This window comes from Leuresthes tenuis, unplaced genomic scaffold (genome assembly GCF_036924035.1).
Source record: "Leuresthes tenuis unplaced genomic scaffold, fLeuTen1.0.hap1 SCAF_12, whole genome shotgun sequence".
NCBI lineage: Eukaryota > Metazoa > Chordata > Actinopteri > Atheriniformes > Atherinopsidae > Leuresthes > Leuresthes tenuis.
In genome coordinates, this window is record NW_027325366.1 from 26694414 (window position 1) to 26708526 (window position 14113).

The window sequence follows — 14113 nt, forward strand, 5'->3', positions numbered from 1 at the left end:
TTCTTTTGTATACTGTATAGTAAAAAAAAACAGCTAATCAGCTAATATATGCTGTTTTGACGAGATACAGTGGAGACGGATGGTTAGCGTGGTCCTACTTTTGGTTTAAGTGGCAGTTTTGTTGCTCTAACTGCTGCACAAGTGACCAAGTATAACGTTTTGAATGATTTTGTCTAAAGAGGTTCCTTTACTTTATAATTTGTGTGAAACTCAGATAATGTTTTTGATCATACTTTAGCACAAATACAGTCATTTCTAAATGGTTCACAAACTTTCAAGCACCACTGCATGTACAACCAGTCAGCTGTGCACACACCACTTGCAAACATAGTTTTTTGTATCCACTCTGCTGTGAGATGTTTATACTCCAATCTGAAATTGCCCAGCTGTGTCCCAACAGCTCCACCAGCATTATTAAACACACACAAAACAGTCATTATAAACCCTTTTGCATACACACCTAAACACACACATACACACATTACACAAAGACGGAAGTAATAGAGAGAAAAATGATGGAGGCAGGATGGGAGTAATTTGATTCACAGAGGAAGAAGAAGAGATTTTGAGCATGGGTGGGGGGTAGAGAGACAAGAAAACCACTGTGGTGTAATTTTGAGGAATTGCATAGTCCTAATCAAGATTCAATTTGAATGTCAGCACTTTGAGGCACCAGTCAAGGCCAGGGTAACTACTTCCCTCTTCTGAGCCATGAAAAACAGTGACAAACTTGAATATCATTAAAAATCTATTGTGTAACAATCAGGGCGAACTATTGGAAGAAATGCAATGTAATATTTATTATCATGGTTCCATTGCTGTAGACTCATGTGAAAATAAGAATAGATGTTTTTATTATCTTGGAAAAATGTCACTACTTCCTACACACTGGACCTTTAAACTGAGGACTGAAAACTAAGGAAATAGACGACACTCTGTAAACCATCAGAATAAGCCAAGCTTGGGTTTAAATGCCTTGGCTGTCTTCCCTCTGTGCTCTGCAATGAGGTATAGAGCTCACCAAACAATTTGGCAGACTTTTTCTGGACTGTAGAAGAGTGCTTCTCTGGATCAGTCTAAATTCCAAACAACCTCTATGCACACAGAGTATGTGCTCTTTTACGTTTTGGGATCCCACGCACATCTACTCATTTGTTGTTGCCAGACTCACCAGAAAATATGTAGAAGGTAGTATATGTTTCTCCACATGTTCAAAATGTGGTCATGTGCCAATAAATCATCAGATGGCAATATCTCCATTTGTTGTTGTTTGATGTAGCAGCTAAGCTAACCAACGCACTCTCACGCAGCCCCTAAGCCTAACCATTTAATAAATTGTTACCCTTCAACATGTTTTTTTAATTTCCTAATGTTAACTTTTTTCAAGTGAGAGAAAGATTGAAGATGTAGGGACTATAGAAAACCAAATCACTGTAGAGTGATGGATATCAACCTTGTGGTCTTTTACATGCACGTCCACAGACTAACACTAACCACCGTCCCCTCCTTCCTCCTTTTAAGCATTTCTAGCCAAGACAACAGTATCTAACGTGTACATTCTGATTTTAAGAAAAGCCAAATGTGAATGTTTTAATCTATAATTCCCCCATATTGAAAATCATAGACTCATTGTAGAAACACATATCATCTAATGCCTTCTTTGGGAAACATTTCATTTTGAGACTTGTTGAGAGTAAATACTTAAAGAGAAGAAATACAGAGATTAGACATTTAATCTTGGATTAATCCAAGATTAAATGTGAGCAATGTTGCTAACAAACAGACCTTATGGGGATAAAGTTAAATGAATTCCTCTGAATATACTGCTCTAAATATTTTCATATACTAAGAGCCTTTGAAATATTTATCACCAATACTTCCATATTTCTTCAGAACTGCACACAAACAACACTCAAGACAAGAAAGTTTGTTTTAATTATCTTTAAATGCTGAGAAAGTTGAGATCAGGTATTTAGTTTGAGGACGTTACTTCCTCAAAGCTGTTTGTCAGTCAGAGCAAGTATTTTTTTTTCAAACTTGAAAATTGGAATATGGGGATTGAGTTGCTAAATTTTCTGAAAGGAGACAATATCTCTGGGAGAGAAGAAACACAGCTATGCAGACACTATGCATGGAGGAGATGTTCTTACATGCTCACTTTACTTCTCTAATTAAGGTGTTTAATGATGCTGAAAGCACTTTGTTTTCCTTCATATCACAAGTTGTTTTGACAGAAGAGAAGGTTCATAAAGCATCAGTGTTATCTGTGATGTTTTAAGCTTTTTGTCATAACCCAACCACAGTTATTGACATCGTTTGTATTGTTCTAGTGTACTTCATCCATCAAATTCTTAACATCTGCGTTTTTTTTGTTTCAAGGCTTAGAAATGGTGTAGATGTGACAGAACAGGATGAAACGCCAGGTGACTGCAAAGAGGTCTGTCACAGTTTGTGGTTCAGCCTCAGGGATTGACAGGAAACCAAGCACAGCAGGTAACATGTGAGTGGCGACATCGTACAGCCTCTACAGCAGAATACAGTTAATCTCTAACAGATTGTGTCTCAGTCTGCTCTGTGACTATGTGGGTTTGGACTAAGATAGAGCAGGGAAGCAGTGAACGAGGGGGCGATTTTCTCATTGCCTGTGAAGCAGCTGCACACCTGAAAGACAAGTGGCGCTTGTTAGCAGTGTAAATGTAATCTAAACAAACAGAGGGGAAAGGACTCGGGTTGCGATAATTGTGAATCATGAAGCAAGACGCAACATGCAATTATTCATAACTGGAAAGGCAAACAAACTGTGATGCACTGAGGGCCATGTTGGAGTCAAGCAAGTTATTTAAAATGTCTCTGAGTAATGCATAAGAAAGCAGAGATATTAAAGCAGAGTTCAAAAGAGGTCTGTAGATAAATGAGGAGTCATTGGAAGTTAAAGTCAAATTATTAGCTCCCGTCTTTGATTTCATACGTGGCTGAATGCACATAACTCTGATTGGAATTAAGACTCTTAAGCCGATTATCCATCGCTCGACTTGACTCCTTTCTATGTTTTCCACTGCAGACGGTATCGGCACAGCATGTGTGGGATCAGCTGCTTATCATTGTGGTTCCAAGTGAAGCTGCAACGACACAGAAGCAAGACACAAAACCTCCCTGTGTGTACAGTGGTTAATGTACTTATTGAGCCTGTCTCCTGCTCAGAGTACAGAGGTGTTGGACATCTTTCCAGTGTGAACATAGCAATTACATTACCTAATTCAAAGTATGAAGTAGCTAGCAAACATAAAACAAGACAAAGTCTAGCTGAGCTGCATGATACAATGGAAAAGGGCCATATGACTCATTAAGACTCATGCTTAGCTTTGGTGTTTGAATGGAGCTTTCAGACTGTGATATTTGAAGATAGCTGAATGGCCTTTCTCATTTTGGTTAACTGTCTTTAATATTTTTCTTCAAAATGTAAGTCACGGGCATCTTTTCTTATAAATGTGCAGCAATTCAAATCCTTTTCTCCTCTTCTCTTCCACTGTTGTTGCTACAGTTGTACCCATTGCTTATTACATTTGAAGGAAAAAATATATAAATAAGCATTTTCCATTAAGTGTACCAGATATGTTTCCTTTCCTGCTGAGGTAAATACACTTGTGCGATTGGAGTCTTTTGTGTACAGCTCTGAACTTGCTGTTTGGTTGTTTATCCACATTTGGGTTAGTTGACAATGGTTTATTGAAAACTGCCTTTTGCCTTTTGCCCATTGCAAATATACAGATGTGACAATTTTTAAGCAATCCGTTATTGTGCAATCTTATTACTTTTATTAGATTTTGAATTGAAAATTATAACCAGAGATAACTGCCCATGCTGATAAAATGTATGTTTTAATGTACATTATTAACACTTTTTTTGTCTTTTTTTCACTTTTGGGTTCTTGAAAATTTCGCTTTTGACATTCTTCGTCAGCATTTTCACCTGTTGGCTGGTAGGAAAAGTGTCTGTCTCCTGTGTGGATGGAGGGAACTTTACCTTAGCATCAGCTTGTGTTTTGACAGCATCTTGCGTGTTTTGATGTGCCCCGAGTGTGATGTGAATTTGAATGTGATATTCACAAAGACTCCCGTGTCGGGGAGAGAATGATGTAGACTGACAGAGATGGTTTGAGTCTACCATTGCCTTTCAAGTTGGCTCTTGAAAAGTCAGATAGAGACACACATACTCAGACTCCTTTAGTGAGCGCACCTAACGGTGCTCATTGCATTGATTTAACATGGCCTCAACCCTAAGGACTCAGTGCTGATATGTTATAGTAAGAAGTCTCTGAAGAATGGAAGTGGGCATTTTTCAGCTGATGGGAATTAATAACTTTCTATACATGATTGGCTAAACTGTGCAGGAACTTGTTGTTACAGGACCATGTCATCGAGCAACATTTAGCTACGTTTTAAAACTTTTTTTGAAAATCTAAGCAGACTCTTGCTACGGTCCATTGGATATAGTCTTCTGCTGCTATGTTGTCCTCCAGCTACTTAATCGGAAATGCTAACAGGCTCTGCCACAACAGAACAGGTTTGTGGGGGACGTTTCTATTGCCATCATGAGAATTTGTGATGGTACAGATGTTCATAATTTGTACAAATCTGCCTTAACCACCACAAAAAAGGCAGAGAGATTTTATACCATGTGGGCTTTCTCTATGCATGATATGAAGAGCTTATCCTGCTTCACAATCTTATTTTCCTATAAAGAACAGTTACACCTCAGTAAAGTTAACACAAACACAAACAGAGTGAGTAGTTAATCATGTTTTTGCCCACTGACTGAAAAATGCCTGTTTTGATTGACAAACACCCACTTCTTTTCCTTAGAGACTCTTTACTCAATCTGCAGGACAAAAGAATAAGAGGGTGTTAAGACAAAAACCTGACTGTTATAACGTCTCAATGAAAATATATTTATTGTTATTGCTGATGTTATTATTGATATGACTGCTAACGTGTGCAGGTGTAGTTTGTGCAAGATTTGACATCAGTGCACTCTTGTGTAACATAAAGCAGCTGCAACAATCAGCCACACTCAGGCTGCCAAGACTGAGACTTTGCAACACACTCTCATTTGGGTAGTTTTTCATTTGAGCCTTGAATGCTGGAAGCTGCCTGCAGTGTAGGCATTCAAAGCAGAAACACATATTGACTGCTTCATGTGGACAGGCCTGGTGCTTGTGTGCTGTATTGGCACAGGTCAAATAACAGACATTTCTTTGTGGTTTGGTGGCTCGCTGTTGGTGCTTGAGCACAAAAGGCCTCCGTTGTCTGACTAAGCTTGAACTTTTGGTATTTATTTTTCCCTTTTTTTTTTCCTTTGCATTTATGTAGTCCAGTTGAGTAGTGTGAAAGTGGATGAAAAATATAGGACAGAAGTAAAGTTCAATAGAAAACACTCTAGCTTCTTTAAAACTCTGATTTGAAAGAACATTTCTCTGAACGTTTCATGTCAACTATTTTCATTTTCATTTTAAGAACCTGAATTAAAACATTAATAGATATATATTATATATTAATAGAAGTTAACATTGACTGTTCACAACAGTCCATGCATTTCTGGGGCATCGTGGGTGCTTTGTTTAGTTTAAAATTCGTCCATATAATTGCACACAGCTGTCTCAGGTTGTAGTACATTCACATTTTAACATGTAAAGGAGAATACAATAGAACGGAGATCCACAGAGTGTGTGTGTTTGATGTGTGTGGTACCTCTATCTCCGTTGACAATTATTTTAGGCTTCCTTGGCAGAGCCCCAGCTGTGCAAGACTTTCAGTCTATCACACATACATAATGAGTGCAAGCAGAGACAAATGCAGACCCACGCCATAGACAGCTGTCTGACAACAACCTTGAGTTTGTCAAGGGCACAGTCCTTATATCTCAGCATCGTGTCTGATGCCGGCCATAGTTCCTGATCAAACTGTTAATTGACTGATAAATTATGACAAGGATCTCGGATTTCAGCGTGCATGAAAGACAGACAATGTGATACAGTGACAGGGATGGGGAAATTATGAAAATGAATCATTCAAAACGCTATTTATCTGGAGCAGTCAGACTGACTTCACCACATCGATAATGATCAGTGCTGAACTATGTGGCATCTGATACCAAAGAAAACCTCCAAGTAACAATAGAATTTTTCAACGTGCACTATGACATGTCTACCTAAGGCATGGGGTTTTGCATACAGTGTGTTAAGAACAGCAGGTGCATATATAATTAGTTTTAATTCATCATTATTTTTTAAACAAGTCTTGAAAGCTGACTTTAGCCTAAAGTTGCAGGCTGTATTTTGAAGAGTGAATTGTCAGTCTTTCCTCCTCAGTGCACCCGAGATGTGCAGTCTGGTTCAGCAGTTCAGTGCATCTAAGTCCAGGGGTGCTGCTGCTCTCGATGTGATAAGGCTGTTTAGCAAGACAGTATGTTTCTGCCCTGTTGGCTTCATCACATGTTGTGAAATTGTCAAAAAATGCATTTGTTCAGTCCATCTCTTTGGATTATTGTGTATAGGAAAACATTTAATCACAGTAAGTGCTGTGTGACACAAAAGCAACGAGGCTTTTATCTTTCAATGATAATACCGTTCTGATTATTGTGTGGTGCATAATATTATATGTGAATAGCTGGATATGCTCTTGCAAAGATGTGTTTGCATATGAAAACATATTGCCAAAACGACATCAACAAAACATTTTCCTTCTCCTGCTGTCAGTTGAATCTCTTTTCTCCAGCCTCTGCTTTTTTTTATTTCCAAATATTTTGTTCTCTCAAGTGTTTGTTTTTTTACTTTTCTTCTTTTTTTCACTGTCAGCCAACTGAAGATTTATTTGATATTTCGTTGTGGTTCACACAATCACCTTGCCCTAAGCTGTTTGCAAGGTGTAATGGGTAACCAGTGATGCTAAATGAAGTTGACACAAATCCCTTGAGGGAGAACGGGAGGGTAAGCTATCCAGTCACATCAGGCCACAAGTTTTGTCATGGAACACTACTGTTCATATGTGCATGATAACATTAGGTACAGAATAAAAAAAGAAGGAGAATTAAAAAATATATAAATGTTCCTTCATTGCAGAACCAAAAACAATAGCTCCCATGTTAGATATTTTATACAACAGCTTAAACAAATGTGAGGTATTTTGAAACAGCACTTCCACAGTTATCTTTTAAGTAGTTAATTCTACAAGACAATTTTACACTAACATCTATTGTATTTTCCACATTTAAGTCTATGTTGACGCCCACAGACTGAAAAACAAGTGCTCTGATGAGTAGCTTTTATTTTACCATCAAAAAATAAAAAATACCACGAACTGCAAGAGAGAAAAACTTTTTTTTTTTTCTCATTGCAAAACTGGTCATTTGTGTTCTGTGTGTTGAGTTATTTTTACGACATAGAGTATAGTTCTCAACAAAACTGACTGAAAATACGCTCCTGAGTCAGATCCACCAGGCCCTGTTTTCACATTAAGTCATTTCCCCCTCCTGCTGATTTCCACCTGCTTTGAAAGATGTGCATTGGGATTCCACTACCTCGGGTAATCATACCATGTTCCTGAATAAGCTGTATGTAGATTTATTTGCTGATCAAACGGCTCTTTCTGTACACGCACAGAAATGTAGTGTTCGTCTATATGCTCAAACAGGGCCCAGAATCGAAATGTACACACTGAGGCAGATTGGTGGAAAACAGCTTTAATTCATTCAAAGTGCAAAATAAAAATAGAAGTTTCGGGCAGACACACTGTCAGCTCACGCATTTCTACATTGAATCGGCAAAAACAAAAACAAAGCTTCTAATATTTCAATATAATTACAAATCCAATTGAGGCAGGACTGGGAAACTAAAGAACTGCTGTTTTTCTCAGGCTTTACTCAAGCTGATTTTGTCACATTTAACAATGCCATTATTATACCTCTGTGCACCTCCTTGACTCCATGATGCCATCAGATTGGGAGGACCAGGGGTGGATTGCTACTGTCAGCATGAAAGTGGAGCAGCCGTTCTTCAGCTTCAGTTTCTCATAAATGAGGTAAGGAATTTTTAACAATGTTTTCATGAAGATGTGACTTTTAAATGTTCTCTTTCTTGTAACACTGTTGAAACCTTACATGCTAAGTTCATGAACTTACAAAATCAAACCCCGAGAAAAAAAAGGGTTTTCTGTCTGTTTGGGCTTTTTTATGTTTTACTGATGATTTGATTGTTTACCTCCCAAAAACTAGTTTCTGGATGACAGTTTATTTAAACTACTAGAAGTCAAGTGGAATTTAACGATATTTAACTAACTAGTTACATTAAATCGCTTTTTTAATTTGTTATTGATGTTAGAGTACACAAAGTTTGTGTAGTTCTGTACAACTATTGTAAGAGTTTCCACATATATTCACAAGTTTAACATAACAGGACTTTTTTAAACATTTTTATTTAGCAGCCAGTTTCTCACCAATAAAAACAGTGGTTGGATCTCTCTTCAAATCAAGCTCATTTTTACCATCTTAAACAATTCAAACTTCAAAAATTGTATCGCAGTCCATAGTGTTTTTGGATTTCTCAACTTTTTTTTACAGTCTTACTTTGGCATCAAACAGTTATTTTCTTTCACTGATCAAAAAATGTCTGTTGCTCAGTGTCATTGCATGCATGGTGACTGGTCAGTATGTGTGGTACTGGTGTTCGACTCTGACTGACAGTTCTACCTTTCTAATAGCAACTACTGGACAGCACAAATGAGTGAAGCTCTCATAAAAGCACAAACACGTACTATATTTTAAACCTTTGCAAAAAAATTCCTAGCCTCAAGCATTCCAACAAGTCTAACATAAATCCTGACAGACTGATCAGTGACTGTCTGCTTCAGGTGAGAAGCTGATAAGTACTTTACACAACCCCACTAAATAAACAAGAACAGAATCCCTTTAAGCAGTGTTACTTAATTGTTTATCTGCAGTAGCATTAGCTATTTCCATTGTTAAGTCAGGAGTACTTCCAAATACTTCTGTTTGGTGTTGACTGTGGTAACACGAACACAATTCTAGCTGCCAGAATGATGGGCCATATCAGGGCCAACAAGACAAATTCAGTTGGGATCTGCCTTGCTAGGCAAACATTGGAAACACTGACCATGAAAATCAACTTTTCTCTTTACTTAACCCAGACCTTGTGCCCACAATGTGCCCCATTGTGCTTTGAATCAATCAATGGCATTCACTTCATCTGTGAAAGGTCTTAATGGTTTGGCTCATTGGTTTATATGGTGTATGCTTAATGGGGAACATTAGCTAAGAATCAATATCACTGAGGAGAAGCCTAAATTTGTGTTAGTAGAAAAGCTCACACCCGCTGGAAAATGTTTTCTGTGTGAAATCTAGAAGCACTGTTTGGAGGAATTTAAGATAAAGAGACCTGCAATTTTATTTGATTCGCATGTGTAAAAACAAATTCCTTTTGCTAGGGAATCCCAGAAGTCAGAACTCTATATGTTATGGTTGTGATGAGAAAATCCTTATGATTAGTACTCGCTGAAGGAGCTACTCTTTTCTGCCCTTTTCATTTTCCCTTACTGGTCCTTTTTGTTATTTATAGACCAGTACAGTGTGGGCTCACACATGGCGCTAAACTCTGTGAAGTATTCTAGAACTTTAACAGTGGTTTAATGCCCTTTTTTGTGCGTGCTAACAAAATACTGTAGGTGTATTAGGGGGAAAAATGGCTCTCATGTTAGTGAAGGAGTAACAGCCGGGTCACACAGGTCTGGAACATAAAGCTGCTTCTCTTCTCTCTTCTCTTTTATCTTGCGATAATCTTTCCTCCTCCCTCTTTTTGCTTTCACATCTTTCCCTAGTCTATTTCTTTTTAAGCCCACTGGCTCTTTCAGCCCACTTCTCCATCACTCACTGACACTACTTGTGATCTGTCTGTGGCAAATGGAGGTGGATGGGCTTGAAGAGGGGTTCATGTGTTTGTGACAGGTATCGACTTTGTATGTGGGTGTAACTATGTGCGTAAGAGTCTAAGCATCCAAATGTTTGTGGAAGAGTGTATTAGTGCGTGTGTAGTTGAGAGCTTGCATACTTGAAGTGCATTTAGGTTCAACATTTGTAAAATCAAGCACCTGTATTTGAGTGAATCAGTATGCATGTTTAGTTGTGTGCCACTCAAAAAGTTTTGTTTGTGCATATTTGATTGCTGCTTTTACAAATGAACTCATTAGATGTACAGACAAACAAAAGAGGCCTCTTCTCACAACAGCCTGAGTGCATGCATTAAGAAAATCTATAATTGAACCACACAATTCAACTTTTCATGTCTAGTTTTCAAGATTATTATATGCTCATTATATTATAACATGTCAACATCATAAGCCTCTTACTCGCTATTTTCCCGTCATTGAAAAATAATAATTGTTGAGGTGGGAGTCTCTAGGCAGCTGACGATTCCATTATGAATCAGAGGGCTAGATGCAATTAAAACGATTATTGATGCATCTTGATGCTTCCATTTTCCATTAAAGACCATTTTTCTTAAACTCACCAAGGGAGCACTTTCAAACTTTACAAAGCATTTGTAATAATCCATAATCAATTTACTTCCAATACCTTACATTAATAAAACAAATAGAAGTGATGTCGCCAGTTAACTGGAAGGTTATATTTCCAATATATTTCCTCGAAATTTGTTGCCAAACATAGCCCATTCAAAGAACCAAAAGGAAAAGAAAAATGGTCCTATAGCGGCATACTTTTTTAAAATTAAAGCAGATGTCAGCATACTTCATTATTTTCCCATCATATGTGATGAAGATTCTGTAACAGAGAGGCGCATATCACATGTTAGAGCTATTTTAAAAATGTAGAGCATATAGAATGCTTTCTCAGTAAAAAAATCTTCTAAAGTGTGAAAAATAGCACAAAAGCCCTTTTTCTAAAACTGAATATGTAATCAGCTTCACCCTTTCAGAATAAGGATGAAGCCTTGACTTTTCTTGTTGACGGTCCTCTGGTTGGCAGTAAATACAACCAAATTTGGATTTCTTGCTTATCAATCTCATGCACACCCTAAACTGTCTGGGTGCTTCATTCCACTGTCACTCAAATTCCTCCTTTTGCATTTTGTCAAAATCACCTTATCAGTTGACATATAGAAACATTTACTCGAAATCTTTCCCATCTGCTTCCCAGTGGATCTAGAATGGGATCCCCTCCCCCCGCCAAAAAAAAAAAAAACTGGACTGGACTGGACTGGACTGTATAATGACAACACAACAATAATGCAGCAACTAAGGAAATGCTGCCTAACGTAATGAATCTCATTTTATTGCGAGGGCTAATTAGCTGGCAAGACATTAAAATGTAGGTTGATTATGGGCCACCTAACTAATGATTGAGAAACATCATCATCAGCAAGTTAAGACAAAAAAAATTTGAAAGTAAAAATGTGCCGCTGCCATTAGATAGAAATAATGACTCAGAACGTTTTCAAACACGTTTGTGTAAATGAGCTTTGCATGAGATATGACCTCTGAAGATGCGGGACCCTACTCTACAAAGAGTTCCCTTTTTGAGAATGTTTGCTCAGGTGGGAAACTTTACAGAATGAAATGTCTAACTGCTGCTTTGAGCATTGAGCAAAATGGAGCTCAAATGAATGGGAAACTCATAATTCCATCAGCATAAATCGGTTTTAATCCCCTATGGAAAGCAATTGTATTACATGATAAGATTGAAACGATTCAAACTGAAAGGAGGCTCTCAGTAAGGTAAGATTAGAAAATTAAAAGGAATAGAGGATGTCAGACGTTCTAATTTCCTTCACATATGAAGTAATTATCAGCCCATCCCCCGCTGCTCATCTTTAAAATGCATGAGCTGCATTATGACCTTTTATCTGTTTGGTGATAGGGCAGTGAGTGGAAAATGCTCAGATTCCTTTTTTCACAGGTATTTATTTATAGTTGTAAGCATGTTTCACATTCTGGTATTTTTCTCTTTTTATGAAGAACTTGTAAGATTGTAGTGTGGGTCATCCTGTCATACACAATCCTCAGATAAGTAGTTTGCACAGCAAATATTACTTTTATCCTTTAACTCTTAACTCTTTGAATTTTCAGGAGAGAAAAAAAATCACATCAAGGTTTTGAACCGCAGCAAATTATTGTTGGGTTTCTTTTTTCTTTGTTGAGTGAAGGATTTGGCAAGTAAGTGGAAAATAACACCAGTATGCAAATGAGTGGAAAGCAGTCCGCAGTGCATTACAGGCTGTAATCCCATGATTAGGTTTGTAATCTAAAGCTAATTCTCCCTGGGCTTTGGTGACGCCCTGGTAGCAAAGCCTCAAAGGGAAATTAACTGTAATTACAATTTTCCTCAGAAGTTTGAAATGTTTTTACCAAAATGATTTGTCGTTTTTCTCTCATATTCATTTCATATATGGTGTGTTATTGCACAGCCAAAACAGTGTGAGAACACAAAATCAGATCAGTTTATTCAGTTTATTGTATTTAATCATCCTGTAACCTGTCAATTTGACCCCAGCAACTTAAACCTTCAGAAAATTAGAGTTAATATTGTTTCCCAAGTTTGAGTGTCAGGTACTTTATGTTTGTTTGTTGACTAGCCCTTTAAATAAATTAGAATACACCCCCCCTCCCCTGATACATCCAGAATACCTGGTTGCGACTCTGGCGAAATATGCAGATCACCATTAAAATCTCACTGATTGACCTAAAATTGGAAAGAGATATATTTTTGGTGTTTTAAAGGCTTTATATTATGTCTAAGTACATATTTTTTATATCTATATTATTTGGAATGAAAAACTATTTCTATTATCAAGAATAGTAAGAAACATCGCGGCTGGAAATATTGCCCTTCCAGTTTCAGCAGCCCAAAGGCTTGCTGTTGCTCCACTTTTTGACTTGTACACTCTGGCCAAAATGAGCAACCCAGTGTTGGCTTGCAAGTGGGTTACATCCAAGTCTTCCCAACTCTCCCCAAGCTTTTATAAGTTTGCTCCACCCCTCATGTTGTGTGGACTATCAATGTCTTCACAGGAACCATAAGTTCCCGCCCCCACCATTTGCAGCTGAGATAGAGTCTGAGCAAATCAAGGTTGGTTCCTGCAAGACAGAGGCTGAAATATGTTTGTTACAACTGTTTGTTATAGTGACCTCAATATCATCCAAAACAACCAGAACCAATGTGCGTAACATGGTGATGTTTCTTATATGTTTTACACGGTGAAAAACAGCTTAGGGTCAAATTGACCCTGAAGAACACCGATGCGTACAAGTTGTGTACAGGAAATTGAAAACATATCTTCTTGTTAATTTTATGTTTACCCAGTTGTCCCTAATAGATTAGGAAAAGTCATGAAATAGGAAGCAAAACAAATTTATGTCAATGATTTATTTAGAGACGTTAACCATTGAATGGGGTCAAATTGACCCCAAATGTAATAGGAGGGTTAATAGTGGTGTTGCTGAAATTTATGCTGACTGAACTGATATTTTTTAGGTTTTGATGTAGAAACTGTGCAGATATGGATGAGTGTGGACGTTTTGAACTGAATAAAACTGTATTGATCCCAAAGGAAAGTCATATTGTTGCAGTTTTAATGAAAAAATCTACTATATACCAAAGAAACTATGTTATAGCTTTTGCTATTAAACTTCTGGTCAATCAGAGCAGTCTGCCCAAACAGAGCCAGCTTTCTCTATTTGTCGGTTCTGGTTTTTTTTGTTTTCTTTTGTCTCTGGCTCTGATAGGCAAAAATAGATGGCTGTAGAAGTGTACTCTCTTCCACAGACGTACAGAAGATTTTTTAACATCTAGCTGTGAACTTCAAGGGTATCTTAGTGTTGCATTTTCTGCCCAGTTCCTTCGTTTCAGCAAGTGACACAGTCCACATCTGCAGTCATCAAAATATTTCTGCAGATGACAGGACTCTGAGTTGTACTGGAAACCTGAGGTCTATAGAATAAATGTATGAATAAATAAGAAATGTATGAGAACAGACCATGTGGCTTTCAACAATTCAGAATAAGAAAAATAATAATTTTGTAATAAATAA

At 37.5% G+C, this 14113-nt stretch overlaps 1 protein-coding gene across 15 annotated transcripts in view; it reads left to right on the plus strand.

The window, feature by feature from the left end:
* The window catches only part of stxbp5l (syntaxin binding protein 5L), a 123079-nt gene that overhangs the window by 50321 nt on the left and 58645 nt on the right, over positions 1-14113 (plus strand). For all 15 annotated transcript variants that reach the window (XM_072397310.1, XM_072397309.1, XM_072397311.1 and 12 more), the window contains exon 3: positions 7994-8075. In XM_072397310.1, the coding sequence (XP_072253411.1) occupies positions 7994-8075 (82 nt within the window). The remainder of the gene's footprint in view (positions 1-7993; positions 8076-14113) is intronic.